Source organism: Myripristis murdjan, chromosome 7 (assembly GCF_902150065.1).
Source record: "Myripristis murdjan chromosome 7, fMyrMur1.1, whole genome shotgun sequence".
Taxonomy (NCBI): Eukaryota; Metazoa; Chordata; class Actinopteri; order Holocentriformes; family Holocentridae; genus Myripristis; species Myripristis murdjan.
Window position 1 is genome coordinate 29,604,673 of NC_043986.1, and position 19,329 is coordinate 29,624,001.

Consider the following 19,329-nt stretch of genomic DNA (forward strand, 5'->3'; position numbering starts at 1 on the left):
GCTGTAGTCCCAAAAAACTCACCTTTGTGTGGAGGGGCCCGCATACAGGAGATCTGTTTGAAAAAACAATGGAGACTTTCACCCAACCAAACAGATGTCCGCTTCACTTGTCTAATTTCCTCACACTGACTCGCTTCATCTGCATAGTAAACTTTGACATCTGGTGAAAGACAAGCACATAAACCTGATCGTCCTTAGGAACAAAATCAAAGATGGCAGCCTCGGCTTCTTCGTTGGTGCTGTACGAGACAAAATGAGTAACTATGAAAGGATCAGGAGGCCCCCTTGTGGACCGGGGTTTCTCCCGCACTGTTTCAGCGCCAGCCCTCGTCCCGTTTCTAGTCGTGTCTCCTCCACCTGCCCCGTCCCTGGTGGGGTCATGTATTTCTCTCACTTTACTGCGCTTAGGAAGTTATTTGCATTGTCAGCCATATTGCTCATTTCACGAAATTTCATGAGAGCAGGCTGAATAGGAACGGGATCATACCGTTGGCTGTCTTGCACCTCCTTCATTTATTTTATAGAAGGAGCTGGTGTATTGTATATCACACACCCGGTGTTAACTGATCAACTCCATATGTAGACTCACTGTGTGGAGAAAAGACTAGACCGTCCCTATGCAGTATGGATCCCGTGTTACAGGAGTAAATCTGACATGTACAGTACAGAAAAATTACAAGCAGACACACTGCAAGTAAATATTTCATTTTTACTTGGCAGGCTTCACAAAGGCTGCATGTTTGCAAGCGAGTGGCTCTATGTTCTATATATTTCTGCCTTTGCCTCCTGTCTGTTTTGTACCATTTTAATCCACCAAGTGCTGCTGTCATAATCCAGAAAGTTTTCACACTTGCTCAACACAGTGTTTGTTGTCAGAGCATGGGTGTCAGTCAAAAGTGTCTGCTTCCCTGCAAAAAAAAAAAAAAAAAAAAAAAAAAAAAAAAAGTCTCAAAATTCAAAAACTCAACAAGTGCCTTCATCTTGTGATCTCAGTGGCTGACTGGCAAGTTCTGATTCTCCGTGTTTCACTCTCTTCCCTGCAAGCAGCATTCTAAATATGCACTACCCATGATATTACACTGCCTTTGATTTGCACGACAACTTCCTCAACTCTTTTAAAGAAATAAATATTGTCAGTGAAAGTGGTAATCTGACATCTTTGTCTCCATGTTTGTTATGGTGTGTGTGCACTGTGTGTGCCGGGCATACCTGTCAGTGAGGACAAAGACCGGATCAAATGAATAAAGGACATTCCACTGCACTGTAACACATGAGCCCAAACTGGTGTGTATTTTATTTTAATGAGTCATCAATTTATTAGCTAATTGGATGGTCTATTACTCCATCCAGGCATCAAAATTATGGCAATTTGTTATATGGTTAAGTAGCTCACTGGCAGATATTGGTTTATGTATATGTATTTTTGATGAGGTTAACATTAACATTGTGTTGAGCTCAGCTTTATATATTTATATATATGCAGACACTGCAAAAAATATAATAGCAAAGACAACTACTATTCACGCTTGAAAAAAAAAACCAAAAAAAACAAGGCATGACAAAACACACACACACACACACACACACACACAAACAACGGACTGAATTATATAAAAAGTATTTTGTTATATAGTTGAGTCTGTCCTGTCAAAGTTCAAATGACATCATTTCAGTACTGTCACTGTGACACGATCTCCCCTCCTTCTTTTATGTGTTCCTTAGCCATTTTCACACTTTAGCCGTGAACTAACATAAACCCTGGGATTACTGGAGCCCAGGGTGTAGGTTAGCCTTGTTTCATGCTCATATTTATTAATCCAGGCCTAATATTTAGCCTTAAATTTGAAAACCAAAGCCCAGGGTTAATGTTCTCAACATTTGTGGCACAGGTGTGACTGGACCACAGACATTGCTTTTGTTCTAACCTCGATTCACAATGCATACCTCAGCCCTGACTTTTTGGGGATAGCCCCAAAAAATCAGGCATAACCCTGTGTTGGAGTGGGGTTTAGTCAACTCTGGGGTACGGAGAGAACATCCCATTGGTCCAGTGCTAATGGAGGTCTGAGCCCAGGGATAGCGGGGGTCTTGGCCCAGGGCTAGGTGTGGTGTGAAGAGGGTCGCTGACTACTGAGTTCTTCTGTTTATTGCAAAGAAACATAAAACACATCACTTCCTATGTATTTGTCCCAGGAAGAGCTTCTCGACACTTCGGCTCACATTCATAAAAGGCGCTGTCAGTTTTAACGTTGCATAAGCGCGCACCACTGTGGCAGTAGACATTCTCCTCATTCTTCAAAGAGGTTTTACCCCCTGAGTTTTACCGCCTCTGCTGTTTTGGCATTACAGCCTCCTCTCGCTCATTTCATACATGAAGGGAGAATCCGAGCTTTCTTACTCTTTGACGCTTTGCTTTCTATTGACTGATTAGGGTGGGTGTTAAATATGTATGAGCTCACTGACATGTTGACTGTCAGTGGCCCTCACCTGGGACACACCTGACAATAACACCACGCAGATGTGATTCCACTGCGCTAATCTGCGCCACGCTAACTTTACAAATCACCTCGGATTACCTCAAATTCTTTGTGCGGCACAAAGCGTTCACCGCCAAGTGTTATGAATGCGCGCCTCGATGTTTCGAGCAGCAAATGTGAAAGTTTGAACTGGATAGAGGATGATTCCCCATTGTGTTTTATCAGCAATAGAGGATGGCAAACTTTGTATAAAAATGCCACGGATTATTACATCACATTACTTCAAGTTCACTGACATATCTTAGTTAGACGGCACAGACATGCACACACATTTTAGCGCCGGCTTTAATTCGGTTTTGACAGAGAGGAAGCAGCCAAGGCAGACTTGACTCTGTCTGGTGCCCTGATCCTGCACTATCATCTTATTTCCCCTGCCGGTCGTCATTTGGTGGGGCTTCATAAAGACAGAGAATGAGAGAGATCTCAGCCAGGCAGTATTAACCACCCGCCTCCTCCGAGACAACCAAAGTCAACTATCTCTCCTTGCTGCTTTTCGGTACCCAACCCCCTTCTTTCTGTCCTCTCTTCTTCTCCTGTTTTTTCCTCTCATCTTCTCCCCCTCTCTTTGGTTATCTGATCCTCTCCTCCTCTCTGGAGAAACAGAGGAGTTTAATCACAGTTTAATCTCCAGCTGAGAGTCAGCAACGGGGCCAAAGCCAATGTGACTTTGTCGTTTATTCTGTGTCGGAGCATCTTAGAGGACGACAGTGTTTGTTTGAGAGTGGAGAGGGTGAATCGGCAGAAAAGCCTCCGGGCACAAAAAGAGAAGTCGGGGGGGGGGGGGGGGGGGGGGGAGACGGAGAGAGTGATTTTTCACAAGCACAATTCAAGACATGGTAATCTGATGCTCTGAGATATTTGAACACGCAGCCAGACAGAGGGGCTTCGGGCCATGGGAGGTGGTGTCTGGTGTGTGTGTGTGTGTGTGTGTATGTGTGTGTGTGTGTGCGTGCAGCCTGTAGCTTTTTTTTTTTTAAGCAGTGCTCGTCTTTACCTACTGTGACAAGTGCTGCAACAGGGAATGTAAATGATATGCAAGAGGCGAATAAAAAGGAGAAGATAGAGAGCGGGAAAGCAGCTCCCGTGGAAATGCCAAGCTCTCCCGGTCTTCCTTTAACTGCATCTCGGCAGGACACCGGCGAGCACAGATGGAGGTAGAGAGAGATTTTTTTGGAGATAGTGAGGAGCAGAAAGACTGTGAGGAAGAATAATAATAAAAAAAAACAGGTGTTCGGAAAAGGGGAAAGAAATTGAAAAGATGAAAACTGTGTCTTCCATCCACTCTCAGCTTGATACCTCACCATGCTGGGGAGAAATTAAAGGTGGAGTCTGAACCTGCCCCGCAGGTAGAGGGATGCATGAAGGAAAGCACTTAGTATAATAAAGACAGGTCAATCCCATTCAGAGCAAACACGGGGCGTCTGTGATATCCAGGTCAGATTTTCTCTGGAGGCCTGAAACCCTCCTCTTCATGTTATTGTAATGGACTTTTTAATTTGATTGATGGGTTGCCTGTCAAATCCCCCGACTCCCCAGGGGAGGGCTCAGTGCATTCTGAATGTAACATTTTCCAACAGGCGTGCTAATGGGCAGCGTCAGAGCTGCAAGGGAAGAACAAGACGCGATCCGTGCTTGTCTACTGGGTAGGATCATTCGCTGTGGGTTTCACTGTGGAGGGAAGCATGAGGAGACAGCAGCAGCATCCAACTGCAGCCTCAAAGGGGAGTCGCTCATGTTCGAGAGAAGCAGGAGAAAGGCTAAAAATGGGGGGAAAAGTCGGCAAGCATGCAGTGTATTTACTGTACACCTGAGCCTTACTTTGGCATTAGATGTGTCAGATAAACTAGGCTCTAATGTAATATTATGCTTTACCATGTCAATGAATCTGATTGGTGGGCAGATGTTCTTTTCAGCTGTATTTTGGGACACCTAAAACATTGTCCATGTCAACACTTGAATCCACATTATGTATCAGTGCTCAGGATCTAAATTAATTGTAGTTAATCATAACAGCAATAAGGTGCTGACTGACTTAATTAATGATGTCAGGGGCCAGCCCATTCACGAAGCCTTCAGCAGCATTAACATGTGGGTTAAAGAAATACACTAAAGTGCTGGAAAAAGGTTAAAATCAGATTTATCTTTTTTTGTTTTGTTTTCTTTTGTTTTTGGTAGCTTCTCATGGACGTCACGCAGCAACACATCAATCATGTGTTTGAAGCTTTTTGAAGCATGTGTGAAGGAAGCGGCAACACTAACAACTACACACTCTGTCCTGCTTTTAAAGCCCCATTAGCCTCATTCACTTCACAGGGCATTCGGTTATCCGATGATGAGATGACCTCAGTGGTTACAGCAAAACACTTACCATGGCCAACTTATGGTTTCTTACCTTATTATTGGCCTTCATTCATTTTATGGCATGAAAACCACAACAGTTAGCCTAAACATATTTGAAGTGTTTTCATAAAGGCATTATGAGAGCATGATCCCTGTGTCATTTCATTCACTGTTGTTGTAGTATTTTTATAGCAGAGTTTGGAGGTCATGGCACTTCATGACATCAGTTAACCAAACTTGGTGCCAAGGCGAACGAGGTGAATTGTTTCTAACCTATCAAGCTTTCAGCCATTTTGACATGAAACAGCAGGTAAACACAGGTGTTGCTAATGACATGAATTTAAGTTCTGTTCCACTTAGGTCGAATAGAGCCAGGCTCCTGCTGTGGTTCATGTTGGCTCACTGAAAAGTCTCTGCGGCATATAAAAGGAACAGAACCTTAATTAATGTCATTAGTAACACCTGTGTTTACCTGCTATTTCATGTCAAAATGGCTGCTGTGAAAAGGATCAGTTGAAACTGTTTTCTAGCAAGTAACAGTGGCATAATACTTATGACATAACACATAACTCCAATACTGAGCTAGCGAAGCCATTTTTATGTAACATGTGCCATATTTAATCAATTTCGGCGAATCCACAGTGGAGGAGGAAATAGTAAGCAGGAGTGCAGGTAACTGAGCACGAGTCAAACAAAAGACGACAACAAACTGGCAAAGAAGCACCTGAGAGCTGCATGTTAGTTAAAAGGAGGAAGGAGTGCAGGCAAGGAAAAGGGCGAGGAAGGCTGCTGCCTTTAGCATGCTAAGCTAATTAGCTTAAGAAGCTAATGAAAAAGAAGACTAGCTTTAGCTTTAGGCAACGAAGCTAACTTTAGCTCACAAGCTTGGGTTTGTCGCTGTTTTACCGAAACAACCACAGGACAAAGCCTTTATTTTTAAACTTTTCAGCTGCGGTTCATCAAAGTGCACATGAGCAGCACCGCTAGGGTGGCCACTTCCACAACACCAAAAAGAAGGACACTTTGCGGCATTTATTGAGGAAAGGGGGGGGGGGGTTCTTGTGACAAATGATAGTTTTAGTCATATTTAGTCAACTTGTATTCTTTTTTGTGTATTCACAGTATAGTCGACAAAAAGTCTTGGCATTTTAGTCTAGTTTTAGTCGAAGAAAATCCAAAGTATTTTAGTGTAGTTTTAGTAAATTACAAAGTATTTTAGTCTAGTTTTAGTCAATAGTCTTTTTTTAGTCTTTTACCTGCATCATGCTGGCTTTTTTTTATTTAACAATATGTTAAATTATTATTATTATTGTTTTAAAAATGTAAATTGCTTATCAAACAGACCTAACAATTCAGCTACCAATGAATGAGCAGTAGCCTAGTATGCATGTGATAGGCTAACATAGATTGAAAAATAAGACGAAGTGATACCTCTTCTATGAATAGACAAGCTAAGCCAGTGTGCTGCTGTTAGCCAGTGAAAATAGAGCAGAGTGGCAACTCTGACAAAAAAGAAAAAACTCTCGCCCTGCGTTCCAATACTCATACTACCATACTATTTAGTAGGAGAAAAAAAGATTTAGTATGTCCCAATACATAGTATGTCAGATGCAGTACGCCAAGAGTACCAGGATGTTCTACTACATCCAGTCAGATTTTGCAGTATGGATTCCAGCATGCTGCTCTGGCCATTCTGACCCACAATCCTTTGTGCAGCAGACGTTACGTCGCACTGACTGAGATGTGTGTACAAGCCACACCCACATACGGACGACAACAAAACGCACATATCGCACAAAACTCGCTCAGTGACAGCAGAAGCGACAGGAAGACAGAAGATCAGAAACATGACAGAGGACAGCGCAGTATGAAACATCACCGGCATTTTGACAACAATATTAAAATTTGCCGCTACAGACAGCGGCGGAAGTGAGCAAGAGGGCTGGACTTCAGGGACGACATATGTAGTGTGTCCCAATAGTATGCATACGCATGCATATTTCATACTAAACTACATACTTTGTAAGGGCAGCTGCAGTACCTACTAAAAGTAAAAAGTATAAGTATGTGATTTGGAACGCAGGGCCGGTTCTCCCGATGTACAGTCCGGGCCTGTCATTGGACGATATGCAGCATTGCGTTCAAGTGCAACTCCAAAAAGGAGGACAAATAAGCGCGCCGGACGCCGGACAAGGCATTTAAATTCCGGACTGTCCGGCCTAAATCCGGACGTATGGCCACCCTAAGTACCACTCAGGTTTCCAGTTTGGATGAGCTAACACAGGCAAGGCTAACGAGACAATGCAGGGCAGCTGAGCAGGAGAAAACAACATCATAGCCCAAGTTGGGGAGCCAAATCAGCTGCTAGCATTAGCCAACAGCCATTTGAATACTGTAAGTTGTGCAAAATTGTTATGAATCCTATATATAATTTGTTCCTAAGTTGTTTTTTGGTTATCATATCCACATGGTTTCAGATTTTTTTCCTTCCACATGTCAGAGACTCGGCTTCTCTGACTCTGCAGCTGGATGCTTCTCGGAGACGGAGTGACAGATAAAGAAGAAGAGCACGGGAAGAGAGATAGCAACAACAGTAAGCGACAAATATGATTGACATATCCATGCACCATAGAGTTTACCCGTCCAAATCATATTTTCTTTCCTTTTTAATAGATATTTTCTGCGGTGAGTGAAGCTCGCTGACAGACATACTGCTCAGATTGATGATGATGCAGCCTTTTCAAAGATTTACACTATAGGCAAAAAGCAATGGAACAAGATTGTGAATCACACTTCACATCATTACCGCTACATGGCACTCACACCTGACAGTGTCATTTAAGGATTCAGTGGGCTGGCACTTGCTGGGGTAATTTTAGTTTCTTCAAAAAGATGGGGAAGTGAGCGGATATGGCTCGGTGATTGTTCTCTTGGAACGGATGAGAGCTCTGCATCTTCCAGGCTCGCTCCAGGAATGGATATCTAATGGTATGCAAAGCATCTGTACAGATTTATCACCCCTTTCTTTCTAATCTTCGTCACTGTCATCATCACTTTGGTCAAGCAGAGAAGAAAACCCAAAAGAAGCTGTAATTTGCACTTCTCCAGAATGCACAGGGAGCAAAACATCTGATAATTTCTGAGTTCGTAGAAGATGCAGAAATTGCTTTTGCTCTTTCAAGTGCGCTTTCTCTTACTGCCGGTGACGTGCACTGAAGATAAACCTGAAACTTGTTAAAACTTCCAAATCCACAACTTCAAGGGCGCATGGGGATGGAGGGAGAAAATAAAAACATCACAGACGAGCCAGATTTAGCAAAAAACATGTTTAATCTCTCCTTGATGCGCGTCTATTTACACGTAATAAATCTGCAAAATAGGAAAGAGCAGGATATTTACACGGGCGTGAAACAGCCAAAACCTGTCACAGCAGCTTCAAGTCTGAAACTCTTAAAAAGGTATCAGAATTCATAAAGTATTAAAACTCTTTAAGTTTTTTTTTTCTCTTTCTACCTCTCTCTCCTCTTTAATCTGTGTGTGAAGGTATTTTACGTTTGATCCTATGTTCCTTCTCTGAAATGTACTTGGAAAAAGCCCCCCCCTTTTTTGAAACCCCATCAAGTTATTTTAATCAAAGTGAACATAGCATCAGGTGAAGAAGCTGGGAAATGTCGAGTGTGGGAGCTGAAGACAAAGCTGGGAGTGTTGGGGGCAAAAAAATAGTGGATGAGGGGTAATAATCACATCGGGTGGTGGTTTTCTGTATTGATGTGTGGTGATGGCATGTGCATGAATGTGTATGTGGGAGGGGGAGCCCATACTGCAAAGTAACATACATTTCAAATATACATCAGACTTGGTTTACACATAAAACATACAAAAAATGGACAAAAACTGTATGTGTGCATGGCACTGACATTCATTTCAAATCTATTTTTGACAGTCATTTTGTTCCTATGTGCCTTTGACATCACAAGTACCTGCAAGCAAATCCACTCCAAATATATTCTGAATGAATGCCATCTACATGTACGAATGCATTTTCTTTGATGAATTTTTGAAACCTACTTTGAAACCTTGAAATCCTCAAGTACAGCGTACGAGAAAAAAAAAAGACACATTTTGCACTATGGGAAGAGGCTGACAAGGCATGGGGAGATGTTCTGCAGCGGTCAAACACCAAGAGAATCTCTCCCTCCGGCGCTCTCTTTCTCTCGCTCCTCCCTCCCTCCTCCATCGCTCTTTCTTTTTTTTCACATCTAGAAAAGCCAGATGCAACGGAATGGGAAATGAAGCGATAGCCTGGCCTTCAAAGCACTTCCGTTGCTTTGCCCAAGTCTTTTCATCTTTACCCCAACAAGGGGCGAAGCAGAAAACAAGAAACAAAAACTAAGAAACAAAAGCACCAGAGGCCAAGAGGGTCTGAACTTACCATCCTGCTGAATTTGATTTTACACCCTACAAAGTGGTCCTATGGGTCTCTGAGTAAGTTGTTACTCTTTCCACATCACCGAAATTATCTTTAAAAAAAAAAAAAAATCCTGCGCAGTTCAATCTCCTTTGTCACAGTCATTCATTTGAATCCAACTCAATGCACTGATGAGCACCTACAACTGGAAGCGATATTGTCTTAAATGCCTTCAAGTGATGGAATATTCAAAAAGATTGTGAAATACAACAGAATTGTTAAATCATCCATGGAAATACCAAAAGGCAGATGTGGAAACAAAAGACAAGAATGACAATCTCTTCTCAAGGAGGAACTCTCCTGATAAATAAAGCTTTGGTCATCCGCCCTGTATGCTGTGTTACCCTGTGTAGATCAGTGGTTCATACATGAGCCCCACTCTTGGATCAAGTATTAAATCACATACAGTACGCTTCACTCCAAACCCACACTTCTGCTGTCAGCTGGAAAAACGCTTTGTTAAAAATGTAACATTAAGAGGCATTCACAATAACCTCTTTTTTGATTTCTGCTCAGGCTATTAGTTGATTTTGATGGAATGGAATCATTCAATTTTTCAACCTGTAGAGGGCCATATAGTTCTTCAGCAAAAGCAAAGTTACTTAACTTGGACTTAGGAGGTTTTAAGCTGACAGCAACATTGTGGGTTTGGTTTGGTGGGATGGAGATTAGTGATGGTCCAGTAATTTCCTTCAGGAGTGGTTAACACCCAGGCAGTCCTAAAAGAATGACGACAGAGTTGGAGGTGGCCGTTTAAAGAAACAAAAGCAAAAAGACTAAAGGATGGGGTGAAGGGGAAGGAAGAGTCCAGCATGGACAGACTGTAGTTAACTGGGTTTTGTGCTGCTGGCGGCCATGTTGGAGGTCTAGCTCTTGGTCTAGCTCTTGGTCTAGTTGTTGAAGGTCTAGCTCTTGGTCTAGTTGTTGAAGGTCTAGCTCTTGGTCTAGTTGTTGGAGGTCTAGCTCTTGGTCTAGTTGTTAGAGGTCTAGCTCTTGGTCTAGTTGTTGAAGGTCTAGCTCTTGGTCTAGTTGTTGAAGGTCTAGCTCTTGGTCTAGTTGTTGGAGGTCTAGCTCTTGGTCTAGTTGTTAGAGGTCTAGCTCTTGGTCTAGTTGCTGGAGATCTAGTTCAACAACTGAGAATGATGGTTCAAACCTACCACGTGAGATCTCATAGACATGAAATAGACTTTATTACCATTTTGTCACTAATAGGCTACATCTGAGTGTTTGTGTGTTTAGAAAATATTAGTTAATCTAGCTAATTTAGCTAATCATCTCATCTAGACAACTTGCTACCACCAGCTTGTTTGATTTGTACAACGGCTAATGACTGATTGTGGTTTATGATTATATTTTAACATTAAAACAAAATTCTGTTTATTTTCAACCTAGTATTTGCCATCATGACAATTCTGATCAAAATTTTGTTGCTAATTTCATGTAAGAGCTGCATAACTCTCTGGTTGCAAAGAGCCTTGCTCTCCATCACATTGTAGAGGAGCCAAGAGAAACTCAGTTGAAACCAAAAAGTAATGAAACCATGTCATTCCAACACAGGAAACCTCACTTTAATCTCCTTAAATAGCTGTGACCAAAGTATCACAGCATTTCGGTTGTAGTGGCCTACTTGGTACTTCTTAGCATTGTTTGTTCAGGCTGCTGGCTTCTGCTCTTTGGTTGGGTTCACTTGTAACTGGAAGAAGTGGAAGAACTAGGAGATTTGGTGTGTATGCTTTCCACAGTAGGCGTTTATGGGAAATCTGATGTGATGTTAACACACCACTGGAACATTTGAATGTTTTACCTTCTAACTTTCTACCGGTGCAGACACTGCGCACAGTTAGGACTGCAGTTTACTCCTGATTCAGGATGCAGATAATGAGAATGTCAGATGTGGGCAGGCGTCACTGCACTGGGAATATCTTGTGTGGTGAAAGGGACACATTTCCGTTGAGGTTTCCCTTTGTCCCTTTGGACCGTATTGGAAAGCAGCTCTTCCTTCAACATGAGAGCCATACAGCTCCACAGGTAATCGATGCATTTTTGATCAGATGAGAGTTACTGTTTCTTTTTCCAGACAAAAAGTAAGGTAGTAGATGTTTATTTTTTACCTGGACATGTTTCGACTGGCGTCTGCAGTCTTCCTCAGAAGCGTCTCCTGACGGGAGCTTTCATGCTCTCGCACACCTGGGACGGCGGGGGGCGTGGTCAATCTGGTGGATCTGTCAGATCCACCAGGTTGACCTCGCCTAAGAAAAACAGCTGATAAATGACATGTCACATCCATCAGGAGACACCAGTCGAAACATGTCAAGGTAAAAAATAAACATGTAATACCTTAATTTTTGTCTGAAAAAAGGAACAGTAACTCTCATGTGAAAAAGTAAACATAATGAACCTTTTTGAACCTTTTTTGATCAGAATTGATCAGCATGATGATTGAAAATATGTAGGTATTTCCTTTTATGATAGTGGCTTTGCCAAGTTAGCTTCTTGACTCGCAGCTAAAACTCTAATCACCAAACGAACCCCCTGGAAAACTAACCCAAACCCTCACAAAAAAAAAAAAAAAAAAAAAAAAAAAAAAGTTAAAGTTGATTGAGCTGATTCTTTTCAAGCTACAAGTGTCTGTGCTTTTGTGTGAGGGCTACGACTAAAAACAGATCACTGTGTCACAGTAACCAACAATTTGGACCAAATCCACCAGGCCACTGGTGCCAGCCAACGTTTCTGATGTTCCTGCAAAGCCTCTATTCCATGTGTACTCGACGGAAGCAGAAGACTCCAATGTGTTAAATGGTTTAAGTGCTGTCAAAAACGCATTTCCACTCTGCCACCAAAAAAAACAAAAAACAAAAAAAAAACATCAGAATTAATAACAATTTCCTTTATAATCTAAAATGTACTTCTGATGTATTCTGACCTACTTTGAGGCAGGATGAGAATACCACCTCAAACAGCGAGAAGTAGAGGATATATGAGGAGTTTTCTTGAATTTCATCCATCTCACTGATCCTTGGTGAGACTGCCCTATGTGCTATACATTTCATCACACGCTCTCAGAGGACAGATTCTACATTACCCTGACTTCCCTTACATCTTTCAGTCTTTTTGCACTCCGTTTAGACTCACAGGAGAAAGGCATGAATTTTGCGTGTTTCTTTTTCTTTTTTCCTTTTCTTTTTTTTTTTTTTTTTTGATGCACTGCTAGGTAACCTGGAGCAGCACAAACTGGAAGGAAAATAAATCATTTCACAAACATTTTTTTTTTCAATAAGCCACATGACAAAAAAAAGAGAGAAAGGCCTTCAACTGGTACAAAAACACTCACAGAGATCGAGCTACATTTCATTATCTTGTCATATACCACTGATGTTTGCATTTCAAAACATTTTTTCAATAGCTTTGCCACCTTCACTGCAGACCAGAAAACAAGTCAAAAATAAGACAATACTGTTCACCTTGTTCCCCACTTCAAGATTGGCCTTCATTTTGGATGGCACTCTTTATATATTGTTTCAGACAAGAGGGGAACTCTGCAAAACAAGATTGAAGAGTTGTAGAGCGCGGTGTGCCAGGATTCAACTAAAATTACTACCAAGCGCCTCTGTAGTAGTCTACTACCATAGCGTGAGGCCGGCTTCCAAAAAAATGGATCTTGTCTCATCTAAACTGGTGAGATGACCAAGCCTCTATGTATTTGGTTTCTCTAAAACAAACACAATATCGCTGTAGGTCGGTTGGCTCCCAGGTGAAAACCGTTTCAGGCATCCTGTGCCCGTCTAGCACCTTGAGAGCCAAAGCATGAGAAAGGCCCCAAGACTTCATGAATTATATAAATTGTTTCTAATATATATATTTTTGCCGTTTACCTATGTTTTTATACTCTCACTTTCAGTCACTAAGCATGACAACATTTTTCATCATAGCACATTTCATCTAACGAAAAGAAGTCTCTTTGCACTACACAACATTCAAATAAAACATGGCACAGGACGAGTTTTTCCTTGTGTTTCCATAATTTTTCATCTTGGAAATATCAAATGCTCTTCTCAAAGTTATCTTTTGTACATTAAAATGGAAAACTTTTTTCAACTCTTTTCATTTCTTTAAAAACAAAGTTTGTATTTATATATCTATATATATATTTATATATATATAATATTCATATATCCTCTTCTCTCTTTTGATTTAGCTTTGTCGTAAATTGTGCAAATTCAGCAGTAACACAAGTGGCACAGCACTGGGGAGAGTAGGCAGTTGAGGAACGGAAATCAAAAACGGAATCAAACGCAGTAACAAATCCAACGCAGAGTCAGAAAACTGAAAACGTCCTTCGTTTGACTGCAGTGGAGTCCCTGTGGAGAGAGGGCGATACTGGCAGGAGGTAGAGGAAGGGGCCTTCCTCCTCAGTTCCCCTGCACAGGCAGCAGGTTGGCCTCGTGGCTAAAGAGGCCATCCTTCCACCGGACGACCCGGGTTCTAAGCTCCAGCGTGCTGAAGTCCCTGGATCCCTGCCAGCACAAATGTGGCTCTTCTGCAGTAGACCCTGACCTCTGACCTCCCTGTGGAGGAGGGGCAAGAGAGAAGAGAACGTCCTCACAGGGATCAGTGGAGTGTCGTGATGATATGACCCGGGGTTTTGTGACTTTGCAGTCCAAACGGTAGCCTTGGCTGTGGATAGCTACCAGTTGCTGTCTTGTACCTTTGTTGCCAGGTGAGCCCCCAGCTAGACCGGTGCAGGTCTCCACTGTGCATGCACCCGTCCTGATTGTGGCTCTGACTTTACGGCGCGTACGTGGCCACAGAACACGACCGGCGCTTCCACAGGACCGAGCGACTCAAGAGATGATGAGGGCCTTGATGAAAATAAACGCTCTCCTGAGGTGAGGTCTGTATCAGTTGAGGCTGAGGGTGCGTTTGATTTGGTTGTTCAGGGCTGGATTGGTGGCTCAGAAAGAAAAAAAAAAAAAAAAAAAAAAAAAAACAAGCCAACCCAGCCGGGGCTTTAGTTACAAACTCTGCTGTCTCTCCAGTGTGCTGCTGCTGCTGGGTGTACGTGCAGTCTTTCTGCGCTTTGTCTTTTTATTTGTGTTTTTATTTTATTATTATTTGTTTTTTTTTTTTTTTTTCTTTTTTAATTTCATGAGGGTCAAAATGTCCAAGGTCAAAGGTCAAGAGTCAAAATGTCACAGATGTCAAAGGTTGTCAGGGAAGGCGTGTTGATTGGCCAGTCCTCAGCTAGCCAAAGCGTGTGATTGGCCGGTCCTCAGCTGGCCAAGGCCATGGTGTCGATGACCTGCTCCAGCTTGCTGCGTAGCCTCTGTCTGCGCGACTGTTCGTCCTTCTGTAGTGCCGACAGGATCTGGAGGGAAACGTAGAGGAAGAGACTTGTGGTATTTGCAGTATTTTTTTTTTTTTTTTTTTTTAAGGTCATGGTTGCTTTAGCAGCATTCAAAATTTACACTCAAGACAATAAATATGAATTATGTTTGTTTGATACCGAGTCCCCACAGATAAATTACTTTCTCCATTCCGCAGTGACCTAGACCCTCATTATCAAGGTGGTGCAGAACACACACACACACACAGTCATAGAAGGGGAAAAGTTTTTATGTAGTTGTAAAGTGGTTTTCAAACTTTTTCATGTTCTGGACCTGGACCCCCAGGTTGATTTGGGGGGCCCACTAAGCCACTGACCCCCCTGTGAAGTGATTTTACCCTTAGAGCCCTTATAACAATAATTTAGTTTGACAAATTAGAACACTGGTATATACATTGAAAGTGCAAATATGCAATTTTGCAATGTATTTTTGTGTATTCTAACAGTTATAGGGAACTTAAACACACAATGCACAATGTGAAATAACTTGTGTGAACCTTTAGACTCAGCTAACAAAAAAGTTAAGCGGATGATTTTTTTGGGCATTTTTTTTTAAGGGTCCTCCACTCCACATTCCTATAACAAGCAAAAAAGGCCAAATATTCATGCCCCAGTGTGTACCAAAAATCCCTTACTGGGTTATGAATGCATGTATTTTCAGAATGGGTGCTTCCAATGGCAGTCAAACACCTAACCCTGACAGCGCTGTTGCCATTTTATACCCATTAAAACAAAACAAACAAAAAAAAATCTGTTAGACAATAAGCCACTTGGTACTGACTGTGTGTGTGTGTGTGTGTGTGTGTGTGTGTGTGTGTGTGTGTGTGTGTGTGTGTGGTGGGGGCTCAGATGCACTGCAGCCGAGAAAATGGCCCTGTACTAATTTCAGGTTCCCCTGTAGTGATTATGTTTTAAACCGGCGCTGACAATAGCGCCGCATGGAAGAGGCTGGCAGGGCAGGGTGGCGGGCCAATAGGACGAGAGATGTCTAATAATGGCATGTTGATGGCCACTCTGGGTGTGTGCACTCGGAGTGTATGTGTGCGTTGGTGTGTATGGGTGCCTTATTTTTTGTGGATGGGGGAGGATGGCGTCGGTATAAATGAATGCGCCTGTGTTTTTGTGTGTGAGCGTGTGTATGTCTATTTGTATTCACTCTGATTTTGTCTTTGCATTCGGGCTGCCTGTATTTTTTTTTTTTTTTTGTGTGTGTGTGAGGGCACATCTATGTGGGTTTTCTGTGTGTGCATTTGTTGTTGTGGAAAGTGTTTCTTTATATGCATGCCCATGAGTGTGTGCCAAAATGTGTCTGCCAGCTTGTGTTTGTATTTCTGTACATATGCGTGTGTGTAGCATGTGTGCATATTCATCTGTGCGTGTAAGGTCAGGGTGTGTGTTAGAGGCGATGAGGACCTTGCAGCTGCCTGCATCTGGATAATAGGCTGTAATGAAGGGGAGCGGTTGGCTTCAATGGAGCCAGCTGCAGCCACAGAGCATAACTACTGTAATACTGCTGAGATGGAGGGATGGAGAGGAGAGAGAGAGGGAGGGGGAGAGGGAAAGGAAGGCGAGAGATTGCGCCTTACCACAGGAATGTAAAGAGACAAAATGATAGATGGATGTATGGATTTCAGAGGGAAGAGGAAAAGTTGCCGAGCTGTGGATGGAGGGATGAGAGGAAGAAGGATGACAAGAGGGAGGAGTGGATAGAGAGAGATAACATGGCTGCATGGGGCTTTTTTCCTAAAGTGCTAAAGGCTTAGACTAGGATCTACACAGCTCGGATATACAGTAAGGCTGTATATTTTCAATAGGACTGAGTGTGTTTCTCACATACACACACACTCACACACCTGTTCCTACCTGAATGTGATGCGAGCTAGCAACTCTACTCGGGATGCACACTGGTTGTGCATCACAGCGTGCACCCGCACACACAACACACACTCACACGCTCCTGGCCTGCACATAAACACAGTGTTTTAATCAAACGGCAGCAACAGTAATAAGACCAGAGCGCATGCAGGTCTTAGGGAAAGAAAAAAAAAAACAAAAAAAAACAGGAAAATCTCATAAATCCACTATAGTCCCATTAGCTTAATAATGTGCTGCGCCCGTGCCTTAATGTGAGCCCTAATGGTGATAATGCCTACCAGCCTGTACGCATGAGGACTGTAATTGAATTAAAATGACCTGGTGGCATTAGTCAAGGCAAATAAGTGGGGAAATGACACTGCACCCTCCAAATAACCAAACAATTACAACTTTCTATTCTGTTCTATATTATTCTTTTCTAAAGTTAAAAAAAAAAAAAAAAAAAAATCTTTGATCTGTCTCTTCTGCTCTATTACACCATAAAATTTCACTTCCGTTTGATGACACATGAGGATAGCTTTAGCAGTTTTCTGTTCCAGTGGTTTTCAAAGATGGCTTCAGGTTCTCAGCAAGACAAGGGAAAGTTCAAATGGCTGCATTCAGACGCCTTTCACATTTAAACACACGAAACCTGACGTCAATTGATCATCAGTTAGCCCACATTTAAGTATATCAGTTTAATTATTATAGGTTTTGCTACTTGTCAGGTAATTTTCCTTTTTTTTGTAATTTTGTACATGTAAATTTGTCAGTTTTGGTATTTTTTTCTCATTTGTTAATCACATTTTCCTCTGTGTATTTGAATGATATAAAGTGAATTTGCTCAGGTTTCAAAGGGTACATTTCACTGTAATTTAATCCACCAGAAATCGTTACAAGAGTGATTATTTTGACATAACACTCTCACCACTTTGAATATATTTTTGTGCCGAGAGTGTCATCAGAACAATTTAACACTTAATACACACAAACCAAAACTTCTTTTCATATCAGGGCCCATAGAGCCAATTCACTTCAACTGGGGGTCCAAGGCTTAATAAAAAGTCAACATGGGGGGCCAGAAAATGAAAAAGAATTTCATTCTAGTCGTTGATGCGCACACAGTCGAATCTCACCTCGTCTTTGTATTTGATGATGTAGGAGTAGATCTCATGCAGGGCGGACATGCTGTTGAACTGGCTGAGGTGCAGGCGGGACTGCTCGGCCAGGTAGGCACTCATGTCCTGGTCACTGATGGCTGGCATGCGGGAGATATCAGAGTAATACCTGACGGGAGAGGTCAAAGGTCAGGTTGATACGGCAGAATATTTACAGCTCCAGGGTCAAGCAATAATGGCATTTGTATTCCATTCAAAGCCGGAGCTTGGCCCGCTGGTTGTTAAATATTCTGAACGCAAAACGCCGGCAGCTGGTATCCGGTCTCCTCATCGGGGGATTGACAATAGCTCGCATTTACATTTTAGGCATTTAGCTGATGCTTCAGTATCTTGCTCAAGGACACTTTGACAACACGCGCGGAAGCCAAAGAGCGGTAACTGTGTGAGCGCTGAAACCTGAAAAATGACTTCAAGTTTATCTCCTGTCCCACCCAAAAAGATGTTGGTGCAGAGGTGGGCTGTATATCATTCAGTTGCATTTGCGGGTGTAATTTAGCCTTTCTAATCTAACCTTCATGACATTTAACCTTTAAAACAAGCAAGAAGTAGTTGCTGCCGTTTGCCTTTTTGCCTATGTGTGGTTGTGACCTGTGGCTTTCCCTTACAGGACGGGCTCCCTAACCTCTGGGTCCTCCTGCCGCCCACACACAGTTGAGCATTGACTTGTAATCGATTCAAAAATAGGACAATCCAATCAAATTCAACCTCTTCATTAGTGACTCTGTGCTGCAGGCTATATTTGAGGAGCTTTGATGAAATGTTGGGTAAACAGCGGCCAGTGCAAGGTTAAAGGAGGATTCAGTGAGTTAACAACATATTAGGAAACCTCTTGAAATATTGAATTGCACCCCAACCCCTGTTGCGTAGTCCATATCTCAGCAATCTCATGGCTGGGCTGGGGAAGAGTGTTGGTGTGAGAGAGAGCGACGTGTGAGGTGGGGGGGGGGGGGGGGGGGGGGGGGCTCACACGGACAAGTGGGTTCAGCTGCACCCAATTAACCCCAACCAATATATCCTTATCTGATGCTGCCTTCAAGTGTGCCTCACAAGCCTTGGGACGTACTGTTGCACATTCAAACACTTTTGGTTGGAAATAACTCGCACAATTGATCTTGTGCCAAAAGGAGTTTTGTTTTTGTTTTTTGTTTTTTGTTTTGTTTTGTTTGTTTTGGGTTTTTTTTTCTTTGGCGTGTTTTATTTTAGGAATCAATATGCACAGAGCTGTGTTGTGTGGTGCAGTCACAGAAGGAGGACAAGAATGTGCATTGGGCATGTAATTGATGTTTTAATCAACTCCTTTGCCAAAAAATGTTTATACATCATTTTTACCATCAGTTGTCAACATGCTTTCTGCCCTCTAAACGTTACGTCTTGGCAACTCCAGTATCAGAAAATCCCAAGTTTCCCAGCCACATTCACTGCGTTGGGTTGGGCTGTTCATGTGCACTCGACTCGTAATTATGATACTTCCGAAAGCACTTGAACAGCATCAGTACATGCTGTGAGAGGAGCCTCTGGACCAAGTCCATTGCCAAATCTCGTCAATCCAAGCCAAGTGTCTGGGAAGAA

At 42.4% G+C, this 19,329-nt stretch overlaps 1 protein-coding gene and 1 long non-coding RNA gene across 2 annotated transcripts in view; both read right to left on the minus strand.

Moving 5' to 3' along the window:
- The window catches only part of LOC115362273 (uncharacterized), a 113,084-nt gene extending 112,972 nt beyond the window's left edge, over window positions 1-112 (minus strand). The window contains exon 1 of the long non-coding RNA XR_003928483.1: window positions 23-112. This is a non-coding gene — a long non-coding RNA (uncharacterized LOC115362273). The remainder of the gene's footprint in view (window positions 1-22) is intronic.
- A 10,849-nt stretch (window positions 113-10,961) lies between these two features.
- The window catches only part of LOC115362048 (plexin-A1-like), an 87,328-nt gene continuing 78,960 nt past the window's right edge, over window positions 10,962-19,329 (minus strand). The window contains exons 22-23 of the mRNA XM_030055817.1: window positions 17,719-17,869; window positions 10,962-14,710 (exon numbers count right to left, since the gene is read on the minus strand). Coding sequence (XP_029911677.1) covers window positions 14,615-14,710; window positions 17,719-17,869 — 247 coding nt within the window. The 3' untranslated portion in view covers window positions 10,962-14,614. The remainder of the gene's footprint in view (window positions 14,711-17,718; window positions 17,870-19,329) is intronic.